Consider the following 18,142-nt stretch of genomic DNA (forward strand, 5'->3'; position numbering starts at 1 on the left):
GAGATGATGATGAAAGTTGACTCATTTCCTTTTTTTTGACTTTCTCCTCGAGAAAGATGTGGCTGGTACTCAGTGACAGGACTGTGTGAGATTGGAGGAGACAGGCGGTGGGAAGTAAGACACGTTTGATTTCACCTTGTCCACTTTGCCCAGGGACAGCTGTCATCAGCTGCTCATCACTGTAATGGAGAGCACTTACCCTCCTGATCAGAAACAGCCTTATTTATTAAAAGAAAAAACAAACAAAAAAAAACAACCCAAAAATAAAACTTTGGGCCTATAGCACTTTGACCAGATGAAAAATTTTTGTTAAAAGTTAAAAAGTGTTGTAGTAATAACATTAGGAAATATTGCTACCCGAGAAAAATCGTAGTAAGTTGGATATTTTAACTTTGTTTTTAGCTCCTAATTATAATGTCTGTTTTGGCCCAAGGCCAGTCTCTATCTGTAGTTCCAAATTAATTCCAAGACCCTAGCCATATCTTTTTTGTACTCAACTATTCCACGTGAGGCACCATGAAAGCTATTAAAAACAAAACTCAAGATTGACCTAGTATCTTTCCATGTCTCTGTGTATTTGGAAAGAGAAGGTAGAACACAGGTCCTCAATTCTTAATCTGAAAATCATGAGGTTGGATGTGTTTTAGAAAGCGTATGGGACGTAAGTTATACTGCATGTCACATCTCCAGATGTGTGGACATACTTTTAACATAGTTAATTAGGAGTATTCACACTGAGCGGGGGAATATACAAATGTAAGTAATCTGATGTCAGGTCAAGCATTCAGACTTTGATTTTGGGAATTGTGAATAAGAGATTGTGGGCTTGTTTTAAAATGTATTCAAGTGTTCGGAGGAATTAATTATGAGTCATGTTCAGGAAAAGGGAATATCAACTGTAGGCTGGTGTTAGACAAGGTGGGATTTTATCTGGTTTTGAAGGTCTGGATGGGATTCAATTTGCTCACTGTTGAACCTCTGGCAGCTAGAACGGCACCTGGCACATATTTGATGAATAAATATTTGACAGATGAGTAATTTGTGGAGAGAAGGCGGAAGAACATTTCTGTCCGAGGAGATGACCTGGAGGGAGGAGTGAAGGGAGTGAATTTGGTGACTTGTGGGTGATTGTCCGGGGTTTGCTCTGGTTGAGGTGAATACTCCACAATAAATGTGGGTAGGTGAGGTAGGGCCCATTGTAGATATTTGTGTATTTATGCCTTACCTACTACTTCAACAGAGGAATCCAGACTGGATCTGAGTGATGGCTTACTCTTAAATGGGGATGGCAGAGAATTTAGATAATCAGTGTGGTTTGAAAAAGGAAAAGAAAAAGAAAAAATGATGTTCAGAATGAATTATAGTCGTGTGTGCTTCCCTACAGGAGTGTCTTAATAAATATGTGCGTACAAAACTCAAGACTGTGTTGAAGAAGCAGAGATGAGTCTGAATGTGAAGAAATTGTGCACATTGACCTAGTGAATTTGGAAAGTGACAGAGAGGAAGTCAAAGAAAATTTCCAAATTCTAATACGTGGTGATTAGAAATAGTGACTCCTTGGGCTGAAAGGGGAAAATGTGGAAGAGAAGCTGGAGAGGCTGATAAACTCACTCATATGACTTGGCATAAGGATTGGTTCCTATTCTTCAAATGTATTTATTTGTTGTCTTTTAAATGATATGTGTGTGTTCAGAGATATAAAGTATGTTTCAGTTTTCTTAATTCAGACCTTTTTAAGGATGTTGTAACAAGAAACAAAATCCTATGTGACGTGTGTGTGTGTGTGTGTGTGTGTGTGTGTGTGTGTGTTACGTGCTGTTTCTAAGCTGCTTTTATATGAGGTTTATTTAAATTTCATCTTAAAAATGTAGAAACTGTGTTGAGTAGCATCAATTCCCCCTTGCACCTTTCATTATGCATTAGCAATTAACTCAGCTTCTCTCAGGTTGATGAATTTGAACTTGATCAATTATCTGATAGTAATTACCAGCACAGAGTGATGATTATTGCTGAGGTAACATTCTTATTTCATTTCTCTGTGCATTTCAGGCATGTCTCAAAGATGCACGTTTGCTTGACTGCAGAATATGACTTGCTCTTTTGGCTTCTGGCACCGAGGTCAAACTATTTTAGGTTTTTTTTAAATGGAGTAGTATTGAAAAACAGTCCTCTGATATTTTAAACTCTGGACATGGCCTTCTGGCTTCTAGGAGAAGGAAGGAATGAGGCCCAGTCTTTTCTCCCGTAGCAGGCTCAAAATCTGATTTTTGTGTTTCTTGACAATTTCCTTTCTTTTTTATCAACTCCTGACAGGGCTGACCTGAATTTGTTTCCCTTTCTTGGAGTCCGTGAGCTTCCCCATCAGGAAGGTGCCTCTCTGCTGCTTTGATTCTTTAGCATTCAAAGCATCTTTAGAACAGATATGTGTAGACTGAAGGGCTAGCCTTTGCTCTTCTGGTTCTTTGAGCTCTGTTGAGATAATTGAGAGACAAGGTGTATGTGTTTGCTTGGATTGCCATAATAAAGTCCCACAAACTGGGTGGCTTATACAACAGAAATGTATTTTCTCAGAATTCTTGGGGCTAGAAATCTGAGGTCCATGTGTCAGTAGGTTGGCTTCTTTGGAGGGCCCCTGTCCTTGGTTTGTGGGTGACTGGCTTCTCTGTGTGTGTGTCCCAACTTCTTTTTTTTTTTAATGTTTATTTATTTTGAGAGAGAGATTTAAAAAATTTTTTCTTATTTATTCTTGAGAGCCAGAGAGCCAGACAGAACATGCATGGGGGAAGGGCAGAGAGAGAGGGAGACACAGAATTGGAAGCAGACTCCAGGCTCCCAGCTATCAGCAAAGAGCCTGATGCACGGCTCGATCTCACAGACCACGAGATCATGACCTGAGTTGAAGTTGGACACCTAACCGACTGAGCCACCCAAGCGCCCCAAGGATTGGTTTCTTCTGAGGGCCATGGTTTATGGGTGACCATCTTCTCCCTGTGTGTCCCGGCTTCTTTTTTTTTGTAAGTGTTGATTTATTTTGAGAGAGAGAGAGAGCAAGCAAGCAAGCAAGCAAGGGAAGGGGGGAGAGAGAGGGAGAGAGAATCCCAAGCTGGCTCTGTGCTGTTAGTGCAAAGCCAGACATGGGGCTCGAACTCACAAACCACAAGATCATGACCTGAACTGAAATCAACACTTGGGCGCTTAACCGACTGAGCCACCCAGGTGCCCCCCCAACTTCTTATAAGAACATTAAACATACTGCTTTAGGATCTACCCTAATGACATAATTTCAACTTAATTACCTCCTTTAAAGACCTTATTTCCAAAGACGGTCAAATTCTGAGGGTAGTGAGGGTTAGGACTTCAACATATGGATTTTGGGGGGATGCAAAATGTAGCATATACAAGACAAATGGGACATTTGAGAAGCTTAAAAAATTAATAAGGAGAAATAAGTGAAAGGCAAAATAGAGAAAAGGAAAATGAAGACTTGCTTTTGCAAGGAGTGATAAGAGCTTTTATGTGTGCCATGTGTTACAATTGATAGTACATGTCTTGGTATCGTCTCAGTGTTTTCCCCCCACCAAACACAAAGTGCAAGGTCCTGTCCTTGATCTCAGATACATCATCGAGACTCAGGTCTCCCATCTTGCCCATGATCTCAGAGCTCAGGAGTGACTGAGTCTTGACTGGAAGCCAGCCCTTCGGACCCTGTCTGGTCTTTTCATCACCCATGTGAGTAGATGAAAAGAAAGTAAGCTCTCCTAGGCAAATTCTGTGGCTTTTTTTGGTGTTGTTGTGTTTGGGAAACTTTGGGGATTAGAGGCATCATCTTCTTTTCAGCCAGTTCTGTTCTTGTTAGTTTTAACATTGGTTGTGCAGAAAACAAACACCTGCAGCAAGCTGCAACTCTTTTGAGAAGTCATGATTTTTCAAAGTCGTTATTTTATCATGAAAGCTTTCAAGCATAAAAAGAGTAGAGAGAGTGGTGCAGTGAACTCCCATATTCTTATGGCTCAGGCTCAACACTTAAGATTTTGGTAAAATTGCTTCATCTATCCCTTCTTTGCTCTTAAAGCAAACCTCAGATAGGTTCCTTTCACTCTTTTCAGTATGTACCTTAAAAAAAATAGAGACATTTTCTGACATACTCTTAATGTCACTCAGAGTTTCCCAATTGCCTCAAAAATGCCCTTTTACAGTTGGTTTATTCAAATCAATATGCTGTGTATATTGCCATGTATTCAATATACTAAATTCTGTTTGACAATATATTTTCTTGCCTTTATTTCTCATCTGTTGTGCCCAGAGATACTTTGTTTCCCCAGCTCTGCAGAGAGAGAATGCTGTGATTTGGCTCATTCTGATGTATACTTTGTAGTAATGTTCCTTGGGAGTTTCAGAGCTCCTTGCTGGACAGTGCATGTAACAGCTCTTAACCAAAAACAAAAACAGTTCTGCCTTAGTTTTGAATGGATTTCCATTGCCTTAAAGAATCATCTAAATAATGATTTTCTTTCTGTGTACTAATCCGCACCATGTTATTTTTAAAAGGCTGAACTTTTCAAGAAAAACAACGTGAAAGTTAGGATGCATCTTTACAAAATGCATTGGTACACATGAGTACTACTTAAGGAACTTATTTCATTAACATTGACTCATTACATTTTGTGCACATGGAACACTGTTTTTATGAGATTATTTTCCAACCATAACTCATGAATACCAAGCTGCTAAAACAAGTTGGTAAACACTTGGTTTTGTCAAACGTTTATTTTTATAGTCAACAGGAATGCTGCTAATGTGAGTTAGCAAAGATTCTGAATACAATTGTTTGCTGACAGCTTTTAAAATATGACTTGTCTTATATTTTGCTAACACTTTGTCTCTTCCAATAGGTATAAATGACCAAGGATTGTACAGAGTTGTGGGGGTGAGTTCAAAGGTCCAGAGACTTCTGAGTATGTTGATGGGTATGCCTCTTTTCTAATCATTTTCCATGCATTGTTTGTTTATGTTCATTGACTTTACAACTTAATATTTCATAGTAACATACAGCACACTTGGGTGCCTCGATGAGTTTTCTCCTGAGCAGAGGTAGTTGATGCTGAGAAGTAGATTAGTGTTTGTCTCAGCACAGATTTCCACTCCCTCTTACCTTGTGTTCCATTTCTTAGTAAATGGGGGGAAAAAAGAAAAGAAAAGAATGCAGCTCATGGGTGAATGTCGTCTTGTGCTTGCTTCTCACAGGAAAGTAGCAGCCAGGCCTCTGTGATTTGCATGGCTTCCAAATTGCCCGTCCAGAGTCTTGACAGTACATTTGGTTGGACAAGACCACTGGGACTCACTCATTTTTATGTTGCTTCCAAAACTGTCACTTGACAGCAAGGATCCGATTCTTGGGGACTCATTGGTATTCACAGTGGCTTGTTCGTAGTTTGCACCAGGCTCTTCTCCAGAACCATGCATGCTCCATCTGTGCTGATAACACAGTGTTCTTTGGCATCACAGACTAGAGGAAGCCAGCAAGTGAATTCATTTCATTACCCCAGACATTGCGTGAATGACAAAGCGCTTTTACATGACACGCCGCTGTCGGTTCGGTGCCACCTGTAAGGTGTCCTACCTCTCTCCCTGCCCCAAAGCTGGCTGCCTCTTGAGGAGTGATGATAACTCATCAGGCTTGAGGGCCTGTATGTCAAACCAATCTGTCGTTTTGACCTTGCTAAATATTAATTAACTTGATATCTCACTTTAATTAATCAGTATTAACAATGCCCTCAGGTATGCTGTAGATGCATTTAAAACCTGTCTGCATCTTAAAGCATTGTGGGAAGGACTCGTTTTTAGGAAGCATAAACCAAGATGAATAAAATCAACTGACATGTTACAGATAGGATTGCTTGTTTGGCTGTGTTTGAATTAAGGATTTAATAAGCAATAACCTTTTTTTAGCTATTAACTGCAGGAAAAATTGCCCATCATCAGTTGGAGAGCTGTCTTAGAATACATTCGCTTTCATGAGCTGTTTTCATTTTCTGCCTCTCTGGTTTAACTTGGGTGTGCAATTTTGGCGGTCAGATTTTCCTTTTTACCATTAGTGGTCTCCAAATTAAATAGACTCAGGTTGCCAGTGGTTCAGTAGCAGCTGGAAGAGTTTAATGGGGCTACAGCATCTGCTTTTAGTTAATTTTAAAATTAGAAACACTTCGCTCATTTCCAAGATGGTGTAATAATGATTAGAATTGGAAGGCTGTTGGTATCAGAAGGGGATATTTTGGCTGAAAGGCACACTTTGGCAGTAAATTGGTCCTGAGGATCCCAGCATTATTTTTATTGTCTTCTTGTTCGTGTTCAAGGGAAGTTCAAACAAGGGTGTCTCTGTGGTCACGGGGAAGTGTTAAGCTGTCTCAAAATTTGTTCTTAATCTCATAAAATCCCTCTTGATCTGCATCCCTGAACTAAGGTGGTAGTTTCCTCTGCTCATGGGAAATGTCTCAAGATAATCCCATACTGGCAAGGTGTTTTAAAATATCTAAACCCTCAAAAATTCATGACCTGGAAAACGGTTTTCACTTTCCATGAGACTCAGAGCAGAGAAGTCTAGGATACAAGCGCGATACAACCTAATTTCAATTGCTGACAAAGGAAATTTGTTTTCCCAAGAAGCATTTCTTCAGGAAGTTGAAGAATTGATGAGAGGGATGACACTGACTTGATTATTTCCTTGTAAAGGGGGGTTGGGCACTACCACAATAATTATTTTACAATAATTCCTAGTATGAAATTGAAGATTGTCAATCACAAACTTTGGATTTTTTATTAGGATTAATATTGCTTTCTTGTTACTTTGTTACCAACTCAAACTTTAGGTCTTGACAAAATAGATTTATTCACTGAATCTTAATTTAAAATTCCCTTAAGATACCTTTTTCCTTCTATCCCATTCACTAAGTGTTCAAATAAATAATTTATACCTCTTCCAAAAAAAGGATTTTAAGAGTTCTGTGTAGTTGTGTATACCCTATCCACTGGATATTCTTTCTTTCCATCTTATCTCACCTCCCTATGTTGTTCTAGGGTTCTATATCTTAAAGAGAAAAAAAAAACACCGGATGAGTCTGCCAGATTTTTAGCTTTGCTCTTTTAGACCAGTGTCCCCACTCTCCCCGCCCCAGGAGTTCTGATGATTTTGCCCATTTGGTATTAGGCAATTATTCATTTTTTGAGAGAGAGAGAGTGCAGGCAGGGAAGGGGCAGAGAGAGAGGGGGACAGAGGATCTGAAGTGGGTTCTGTGCTGACAGCAACAAACCCGATGTGGAACTCAGGAACCATGATCTGAGCCAAAGTTGGACACTTAATGGACTGAGCCACCCAGGTGCCCTAGTATGAAGCAGTTATTTTTTTAAGTTGCTATTCCTCCAGGTAATGTGTATTTCAAATTTGGATTTTTCAAAGTACAATTTGTTTGTATTGAATTTTTCTTTGTAGAGATGAGAAATAATCCATTTTTTTTATGTCTGAGAAAAAATTCCAAGGCATTTAGTATTTTTGACAAGAACTTCTGTTTACTTGGTTCTTTAGTTCTTGAGAACTAATTATTTACTTGGATGTTTTAATATTACTGTCATTTTTATATAACGTGTGTATTGTTTGTTTGAAATGTTTTGAGTATTTACTCTTGTGTAGAAGTTTGTGATGATTTCTAAAGAAAGGATGAATGCTTAGTATCTTCCATGTTTTCTTCACTTGTTGGTGTGTTTTCACTCTTCATATTTAAGATTAAAATAAAGAAAAATCTTTCTTTCCATTCTTCATCTCTCCCCATCTTCTTCTCCCCCACACCCCTGTTTCCTCCACCCCTTTCTTCTCTCCTCTGCCAAGAAGGAGTACGAATGGCAGTTGACCACAAAAAGTCCTCTAAATAGACATGTCATATCTACTCCTCCAGGTCAGGTCAGGTGATGGGAGTTGTTGTCTTAGTTGTCTTCTATCCTGGGAGCCAGAAGGTAGTGCTCAGCTCCCTTTCCCTGGACCACACTTCTTAAGTTAAAAAAAAAAAAAAAAAAAAAAAAAAATATATATATATATATATATATATATATATATATATATATAAATCACACACACATACATAATATATACATATATATGTATATGTATATATACACACATACATACATACAAAGTCCAACTGAGCAGTTGTCTTCCTCCCCTTTTCAGGTGTTTTTCTTCCCCTTTTGCTCTAACAGAGGGCACACACACATAGACATGTAACTTTGTAAAAGTTTTATGTTTGTTTTTTACGTAGTAACTTTAGAGCACTTGGGGAGGGAAGGGAGAAATACCGGATGAGGTGTGTTTGGGTGAGTCATGGATTTTTAGTAAATGGGGTGAGAATGTAGCAGGTTAATTACAATAGTTATTGGCAGGTTAGAACTCAGATGGGTTAGAGTTGTCAGTGTTCTCCCACTTCACTACTGAAGAATGAAAACATCAGAGCAGGGAGGGGAAATTATAAGAAAATGTGGTGGCAGCGTAAGTGTGTTGGTGAATTTGGTGGTTATTTCTAAATTTAACTTGCAAAATAGGCAGGATTTTATTTTTAGACACAGAACCATAGAAAACAAGATATACAACTAACTTGGAAGTTTTACTTAAAAAAATCACCTTATTTGTTTGTAAGACAGCTTTTTCATATACATTGGGGAAAACAAAGTAAACTAATATAGGTGAAAATTATGATTTTGGATTTATAATGTATATTCTCAAAATTCATTCAATCAGTGTGCTCCTTCAAGTACTTTAAAGTGGGGCCCAGGTCAATTTTTGGAATATTGCATTTAGGTGCTTTGCATTTAGGTGGGGCTGAAAATTTCCAGTTTCAAAAAAAAAAATACTGGTTACGTAATTATGAAACATTCACCCAAATAAACAGTTAACTGTTTGTATGTGCTTGTTAGTTTTAACTAGTACATAAAGGTGTTGTCTCTTAGTCAATAAGGGAGCAAAATCCCTTCCTTATTTACAGTAGAATGTATATTCTGATTGAACACTCAAATGCATTTATGAGATTGAATCCCAAGTAAGTTATTAGCAAATTTACCTGGTCCCAGTGCATCCACTGATTCTAAAGAACTGCTAGGTATGATTGAGTTATTTGAAAACAGTAAAAATTTAATAGGGGATTAGTACCATAGACACTATGTAGTCATTAGCCTCTGATGTGACAGCCACTTTTTATTCCATGAATTCAAAGGGTGGCTTACTTTTCCATAGAAAGGCTATGATTCTCGAAATATAGAATGATAATTTGGTAGAAAGATGAAAATAAAAGATTTCCTTTAGAAGCCTCCTGGATTTTAAAATGCTGATTTGCCAGGAGCGAATTGATTGAAAATGTTATCTGACTTGTACGTTAAAATGAGATTTAAATAATTGATTTAATGAGAGAGAGAATATTCAGTTACTGAAGTAATGGGTTGGCAAAGCCTTTAGAACAGAATTATTTAGTCCCAGTTATAAAGGATTGCACCTTTAATCAGGGTGCTTAATTTGATTTCTTGAATGTATCTGTGGCTTGTCTGACAAGCTTGGTAACAAATGAGTTCTGAATTGTAGGAACTGATCAAAATGTAATCAGTGTCAATTGCCATTGTTGTAGTTTATTGCATGTTGCTGTCAGTTGCTGTAATCAAGAACTGTTGAAGTGCTTTAAAAAGTCTCTAGACTTTTGAGTAATTGACTTCATATGTATGATGTTATGGCTGTGAAATAACCATCACTTCCTGTTTTACTTTGTTTCTGGAAAGTTTGAGAATAGCATAGTTTGAGATAGGTGAGTTGTCACCTATCCTTCCTCATGCCCAAGCCTAAAGTTTTTTAAGTGACATGCCTGACTGAATGCAGTGGTCCCGTTCTGACAGGCTTTTCTTTTTAGTGCCTTTAAAGAGGAAATACTAACAAGATGTTTCCTCCCCTATATAGATAAATACAGTGTAAGAGAGGGAAAAAAAAGTCTGAAACAACTAGTTTTCTTGGCTCTTAGTTGAAACATCATTCTGGAGTGAGGGAGAAATCAAGTCTTTTCCTGGAATGTCTGATTTTTTCCTTTGGATGATGGGGTGTAGAAAACGAGGCAAGTTTCTACTGATTATTTAATATCTGTCATCATAACCCATTTACTACACTTCCCTTTGAGTAGGAACCACCACTGAATGCCTATACTTTTAGTGACTCGGTTGTGGTAATTGCCTACTCATTTAAACAAGGTACACATTGCTTATTTGCTTTGCTACTCTTTGTAGTTCTGTGAGAGTGTTTACATGATCGCTGTTTTGTAGATGAAAACCCGGAGTTCAGACCGGTGTTCATGTGACTTGGTTTGAGTGGTGTGGCTGCTTAGGGTGGCCGTGAGGATTTAAGCCCAGGTTTGTGAGAACATGCTGCACTCATTCCTCTCTGGTGCCAAACCGCAGTTGAGTGGAGTAGCCCAGCCTTGTAAGGATCAAGGTGCCACCATATACAGAGTGCTGGCCTTTCCCTTTCTGTTTCCCACCCTCCTTTCCTTTTATTTCAACCAAGACTCATTTCTTCCCTTTTATTTTTATTTATTTTTAATTTTTTTAATATTTTATTTTTGAGAGAGAGAGAGAGAGTGAGCGAGCAAGCAGGGGAGGAGCAGAGAGAGAGAGAGAGAGAGAGAGAGAGCAGGCTCTAGGCTCCCAGCTGTCAGCACAGAGCCTGACACGAGGTTCAAACTCACGAACCTCAAGATCATGACCTGAACAGAAGTTGGACGCTTAACCGATGAGCCACCCAGGCCCCCCTCATTTCTTCTTTTGTAGAATTTACTGTCTCCTTTCCCCTCCCTTGTTTGTTTGTTTGGTTAGCCATACATCTTTTTCTGTAGAGTTTATTAGCTATTTGAAAGGGCATCTGGAAGAAACACATCATTAACACCCTTTTGGGACAAAGAAAACTAGTTTTAGTTAGAATGAATGTCAGAAGCATTGCACAGAGGCTTCCAATAAATATTTCTTAGATGAATGTATAAATTACGATGTTAATGTCAAAGTTGAGTTTAAATTTATGTATTACCATATTGCTATTTTGGTTGATCGTGCATTAATCTTCAGAAAGATAATCTGTTGAGTCCAGATCTTAGAAGCGTGGGACCAAACTTCCTGTCCTTTCTTCCCACTGACTTGTCATTTTGCCATTAACAGGGCTGCCTGTTTCCCTTGTCATAACACAGCGTGATAACAGTAATGCCACCTGAAACATGGTAAAATGTATAGATACTGTAGATGCCACATGCCCCAAGCCCTGACTGTGGGGTAGTGTCTTTAATAATAGAATAACTACCACCGTGGTGGTCATCACAGCTGTGTATGCTTTGTAGTTGTGAATATTGAAATGTCTACTATGCCTAGGTCTTCCCTCCTCCCAGCCCCATCTTATCCTTTACCTTGATCTTCACTATGGGTTTTCCGAAGTTGCTTACAAATGTCTAATAATAGAACATGGCTTATAATAGAAGAAATTTTGTACGTTTTTATAAGGACTCCCAGAATTAATAATTTGTGGTTTGGCCATTTAAAAATGGAAGCTTTGTGAACCAGTCAAGAAGACCTTTGGATGTCCAAGGTTTTAATTATTGTTTTCTTGCCTGCTTGCTCACCAGATGTAAAAACATGCAATGAGGTGGACCTGGAGAATTCTGTAGATTGGGAAGTGAAGACAATAACAAGTGCCCTGAAACAGTATTTGAGGTAAGCTCCTCTCAGTAACAGGAGGGAGGCGTGGGCTCTTGGGTATCTAACGTGTGGTAGATGCCAACTCTGCCTGGAGATCTCGATCATTGAGTTCAACCTTACAGAACAGGAGGACATTCATGATGGATCTGTGTCTCTGAAAGTGCCATCAGTAGTAGTTGAATGTCTGTTGTTAGGTAAATTGCAAAACAGAATCGGAAAAGACAAAAGTGTGTGAAGTAGATGTCTATTGTAGATGGGAGTTTTGGGAATTAAATGTTATGAAGCAATGAGGAAGAAGGCCATTTATCAATTTTTATCGAACCTTTTATTTATGTTTTAGGCTACAATGAAGAATTTTTTTTGGTTTAAATTTAAACCATTGAGTCTAGGGGCGCCTGGGTGGCTCAAATGGTCAAGCTTCTGACTTGAATTCGGCTCAGTTCACGATTTCACAGTTCCGTGAGGCTGGGTGCCACATCATTCTCTGCTCTTGCTTTCTCTGTCTCTCTCAAAAATAAATAACCTTAAAAAATGATAAACCGTTGCACCTAGAGGCTTATAATGATAACACATAAATACAAAGCTATTTTTAAAGAAGTTTATTTGAAGTTTTAGGATAAACTTAAGTTTTGCATTTATTACAGAAAATATTTAGGACCAGAGTTAGAATAGGGCTCAGCATCTCTATGGGTGATTACCCTTTTTATAAAGAAGAAAGGAACTTAATGATAGAAACCTTGAGGTTAGATGAAGAACAATACAAAGTGAGTGAAAGAATGAAAAAAAAATTATGATCGTAATTCTTTTATTTTTTAAAGTTTATTTATTTTGAGAGAGACAGAGCGTGAGTGGGGGAGGGGCAGAGAGAGACTCCTAAGCAGGCGCCATGCTGCTGGCACAGAGTCCAATGTGGGGCTCAAACTCAGGAAACTGTGAGATCATGACCTGAGCCGAAACCAAGAGTCAGATGCTTAACTGACTAAGCCACCCAGGTGCCCTATGAATGTAATTATTTTATTTTATTTTATTTTATTTTATTTTATTTTATTTTATTTTATTTTATTTTATTTTATTTTATTTCATTTTATTTCATTTTATTTCATTTTATTTTCATTATTTTATTTATTTTTTTTTAGTGTTTATATTTGAGAGAGATAGAGACAGTGTGTGAGCAGGGGAGGGAAAGAGGGAGATACAGAATCCGAAGCAGGCTCCAGGCTCTGAGCTGTCAGCACAGAGCCTGATGCGGGGCTCGAACTGAGGAGCTGTGAGATCATGACCTGAGCTGAAGTCGGTTGCCCAACCGACTGAGCCACCCAGGTGCCCCGACCCACGACTGTAATTCTTATGCTGCGGTTCTGTTGGGGATTTTAATAGCAAATGGCTTTGCTCCCCTAGCATTGTTTCTTTTTAACCAACATGTAGGATCGTGTTTCAGGTAGATAGTATTTGGGTTTGAATGAGCACATAGAATGAAATGTTACTATATAGTTTATATGTCGAGTAGTTCATCTATTTGAAAAATTCAAAGTCTGTGCAACCACAGACAGTTAAGTATACTGAATCCTCATGGCTCCATTATCCTGCTTCTGAAGTTACCAACACTCTACCCTTTTTGTTTCTTCAGTCTCCCTACCTGCTACTTTTTTTTTTTTTCAACGTTTATTTATTTTTGGGACAGAGAGAGACAGAGCATGAACGGGCGAGGGGCAGAGAGAGAGGGAGACACAGAATGGGAAACAGGCTCCAGGCTCTGAGCCATCAGCCCAGAGCCTGACGCGGGGCTCGAACTCACGGACCGCGAGATCGTGACCTGGCTGAAGTCGGACGCTTAACCGACTGCGCCACCCAGGCGCCCCCCTACCTGCTACTTTTTTTGGATACTATTTGAAAGATTTTCTAAACCACCCTATTGCTTCCCCCCTAAATATTGAAGTATATACTTAGAAAAAGATAAGGATTTAAAAAAAGAGTGTAGAAAGACAAAAAAAAATAGTTCCCATACCCAACGAAATTAATACCATCTAATACTCAGTCCATGTTTGAATTTTCACTGATTTTTTTTTCCAAAAGGTCTTTTTATATTTACTTAAATTCCGACAGGGTTTGAGTAATGTCAACACATTTCATTTGATTGATGTGTTTTAAATCACTTTTAATCTGCATAGTCTCCTTCCTCTGCACAGCTTTCTTCCTCAGCGTTTTCTTGTTTGTTTGCTTATGAACCTGGGTCATTTTTAAATAGAATTTTCTACATCTTAGGGCAGATTGTGTCATGGTGTCATTTAACATGTTTCTCTAGCCATCATATTTCCTGTAAACTAACAGTTAAATCTATAGGCTTTATTAGATCCAGGTTAGGTTTTTATAAAAAACATGATTTATTGCAAGAATACAGTATAGTGGTGGCATATTTTTCCTGTATTATATCAGGAGACCTGTGTTATCTGGTTGTCCCACTTTTTTTTTTTTTTTTAATTTTTTTTTTTTTTTTGTTTTCAACGTTTATTTATTTTTGGGACAGAGAGAGACAGAGCATGAACGGGGGAGGGGCAGAGAGAGAGGGAGACACAGAATCGGAAACAGGCTCCAGGCTCTGAGCCATCAGCCCAGAGCCTGACGCGGGGCTCGAACTCATGGACCGCGAGATCGTGACCTGGCTGAAGTCGGACGCTTAACCGACTGCGCCACCCAGGCGCCCCTGTCCCACTTTTTAATGAAATTAAAATTTATCAGTGGGTTCAGACGTGTATTACCTATTTTTGAGTGTTTTATTTCGACAAGATATCTTTAACCACTGTTTAATTTTTTTCCCTTAAAGTATTAAGTACAGAATTGCACTTAATATCCCTAATTGATAAAGGGATAAAATTAAGGCTAAACCTATGTGCTTATGGCTGTCTTCCTATCTGCCACTGATGGTGACTAACTGGCTTGGATGAGAATTATGGACAAAATTAATCTCCTTAGCTCCCACTTTGGGATTAGAATGTAAGCTTCCTGAGGATAGGCACCGTATGTGTCTTGTTCACTGCAGTGTCCCCAGCATCTAGAGCTGTACCTGTCACTCAGAGACAGTGCTTCCTGACTGGGGAAATTTTGCATCCCCCAGGAGATACTTGGCAATGTCTGGAAATATTCTTGGTAGTCATGATTGCTGGAAAGGGGGTGCTACTGGCATGTAATGGATGGAGGCCAGTGATGGGCTGCTAAACATCCTACAGTGCAGGAGACAACCCACCCTTGCTCCCGTATGTACAAAATAGCAATAGTGCTGAGATTGAGAAAGCATGTAATAGATGGAGAGGGAGAGGGATATAAAAATACGAGTTGCATATGTTAACTTGATGTGCAAAGGATGCTGCCGCTCCAGGAGGGAGCTTTAAACCCATTTTACTGTTTGGTAAAATCGTGGCTACTAGAGTTAAAGGGATTAACCAAGGTGACTCAGTTATTGGTGTGGAAACTAAGGGCAAAAATCCAGTTCTTTTGTAATAAATTGCATGTTTTTTTCTCCCTGTTCCACACCAGTTCTTTTTTTTCCTTGTGGGATAAGTAGTTTAATAAACTTAGAGGATCTTTTTATTGAGTACCGTAAGTAAAATTTCTTTTTGGTTCTTGATACTTACTGAAGCTAGTCCCTTATCACTCTTGGTCTTGTGTTGCTTTTTCTGCCTTTTTCTCTCTTTGCGTTGCTTTATCCTTTTGAATTCTGCTTTTAAGCAAACATTGCCTAGAGAACAACATTATGAGATGCTATTATTATATAACTTCACTCCTAACAATATACACAGTCTGCCTGAATGTGATAAAGTGATTATCATAAAATGGCAGATGCCTTGGGAGATTTTGAAACTTAGGTTGCTGTTCTTTCCCCTGTGTTATTTTTAGCAACTAAAAATGCAGTAATTAGGATTTAAGTAATACTTTTTCTGGTGGTGCACCAAATGGGAGAAAACAGAGTTTGTATTTTGGCTATCTGCTTATGGCCTGAGCGTGTGCATTTCTTTCAGTACAAGAGGTAATACAGCGTGATGGTCAAGAGCATGGTTGGAGCCAGCCTGCGTGGGTTGGAATCCCAGCTTTGTCACTGAAGGCGCCATAGCACAAGTCGAATATAGCTTTTCTCACCACAAAAGCTATTGCTCTTGAATTCTTCTCTACGCAAATAACCCAGCCATCATATTGGATGGGAGGCTGGAGGTGGAAGAAGGGAAATAGCCAAACCCCTCAAACCCTAGGAGAGAGATAAAGATGTGCAGCACATACGTGTATGGCATCTCCCTTTTTCTTGTATTGACTTGAGGCAAAAATTCTTTACTTGAGTGTTTTAGAGGGCTGAATACCAGCTCTCTGATTGAGTGCCTATCTTTTCAGACCATAATTTAGATTTTCAGCCACGTGTTCATTACAATGGGTTCCCATTGTGAGGGGACAGATGAGCTATTTTGTGAGATTTTTAGTAAACTGATTTTACCTAGAGGGAACTTTTAAAGCCTGGAAACTAGAATGGAAGTTTTGGGGAAGAAAATGCCTGCTTAGATAAATATTATGATTTATGTTCTTAGATCCCAAGGGGTGGCAAAGAGAGGTAGCTCAAAACATGTTGGATGGCAAGTTGAGAGATACAGTGACTCAGTATAATACATTTTGTGTGGGGAACGTGTCATTTTTATTACTGCTTCCCGAACTTCAACAATATTTAATACTTACTATTTATGCTGTATTGACTAGCAGACATATGGCAATGGTAGAAGTAGCTTGTCAAAGATACCTAGGTACAAGTTCATTTTTATTGGAAAAGCAATGCTGTCCGTGCTTTTCCAAATGTTCTCTCCCCCGTCCCCCATTTTCTTCCCAGTACCATTTAGCTTTCCTTCTGTGCCAAGCCGTCATTTTCCTTCCTTGCCATTTTTTACTTGTCCGTATTTTGAAACAAAAAAACCTAAAGGTTTACTTCTTTTTATTGAGGCTGTGGTATAATTGCTTTTATTTTTCTTCTTTAAATGAGAGCGTAGGAGATGAAGGGGAGGGAGAGGGGAAATAAGAAACAGCTTTTCCTCACTAGGGCTTTAAGTTTTAGTTAATGTGCCTACAGTTGTTATGTGTGTGTGTGCATATGTTTACTAAGTGGTATGTAGGGAATATAACCTGTAAATATGTTTTTGCACCTGTTTTGTTTGCTTTATAAACCACTTTATTCAAGTGAAGTTGACATATAATAAACAGAACATTTTTATAGTGTACCTTTTGATAAGTTTGACATGTGTTTATGCCTGTAAAGCAGTCAAGAAAACCAGGATAGTGATCCTAACCACTAGCCCCCAAAGTTTCCTCATGCACCTTTGGAATCTATCTCTCCCACCTTTCCCTTTCACTCCCTCATTCCTAGGTTACCACTGCCCTGCTTTCTTTCACTGTACATTATTAATTGGCTTTTTTTATAATTTCATATAAATGGAATAAAAATACATCTTTAAAAAAAATCTGGGTTCTTTTATTCAGCATAATTAGAGATTCATTTGTGTTGTGGCAAGTCCAGTAGTTCATTCCTTCTTGTTGCTAGTGTTCCATTGTATGGATACACCGCAGATTATTATGGTTCATTCCCTTGCTGATGAATATTTGGGTTGTTTGTAGCTTCTGGCTATTACAAATAAAGCTACCAAAAACATTTCTGTATAAATCTTTGAGCAGACTTATATTTCTCTTGGTTCAAGCCTAGGAGTGGGATGTCTATCTAGATTGTATGCTGGATATATGTTTAACAGTTTGGGAAACTGACGAACTGTGTTTTCCCAGAGTGGTTGTATAAGAGTTCCATTTCCTTTACACCCTTGCTAACTCTTGATATGGTCAGTCTTCTTCATTTTAGCCATTGTAATAGCTGTATAGTGGTAGCTCATGTACTTTTTTTAAATGTTTGTTTATTTTCAGAGAGAGAGGGAACATGAGTGGGGGAGGGGCAGAGAGAGAATTCCAAGCAGTCTCCCCACTATCAGTGCTGAGCCTGATGCAGAGCTCATGTCAGGAACCATGAGATCGTGACCTCAGCTGAAATCAAGAGTCAGATGCTTAACTGACTGAGCCACCCAGGCACCCCTCTCATGTACTTTTGTTTTTCATTTCCATTATGACTGATAATGTCAAGCTTTTCTACGTGTGTATTTGCATTCTCTGTATCTTCTTGGGTGAAGTGTCTGTGTCTTTCATGCAATAAAAAAAAATGGAGTTATTTGTTCATTTGCTCTGTTTTGATAATTTTTTAATGTATTTTGGATATAAGTCCTTTCTCAGATACGTGTTTTGCAAATGTTTCTTCAGTCAGTGGCTTGTCTTTTCATTCTCTTAATAGTGTGTTCCAAAGGGCAGTCAATTTTAATGTGGT

The 18,142-nt window shown here is 38.6% G+C and overlaps 1 protein-coding gene across 5 annotated transcripts in view; it reads left to right on the forward strand.

Moving 5' to 3' along the window:
• ARHGAP10 (Rho GTPase activating protein 10) overlaps positions 1–18,142 on the forward strand; it is a 331,593-nt gene that overhangs the window by 188,349 nt on the left and 125,102 nt on the right. For all 5 annotated transcript variants that reach the window (XM_047091518.1, XM_047091519.1, XM_047091522.1 and 2 more), the window contains 2 exons: positions 4,893–4,967; positions 11,682–11,769. In XM_047091518.1, coding sequence (XP_046947474.1) covers positions 4,893–4,967; positions 11,682–11,769 — 163 coding nt within the window. The remainder of the gene's footprint in view (positions 1–4,892; positions 4,968–11,681; positions 11,770–18,142) is intronic.

The sequence above is a fragment of the Lynx rufus genome, unplaced genomic scaffold (genome assembly GCF_022079265.1).
Source record: "Lynx rufus isolate CCGP_SWC_20201006 ecotype Redwood Valley unplaced genomic scaffold, mLynRuf1.p SCAF_3, whole genome shotgun sequence".
Classification (NCBI taxonomy): domain Eukaryota; kingdom Metazoa; phylum Chordata; class Mammalia; order Carnivora; family Felidae; genus Lynx; species Lynx rufus.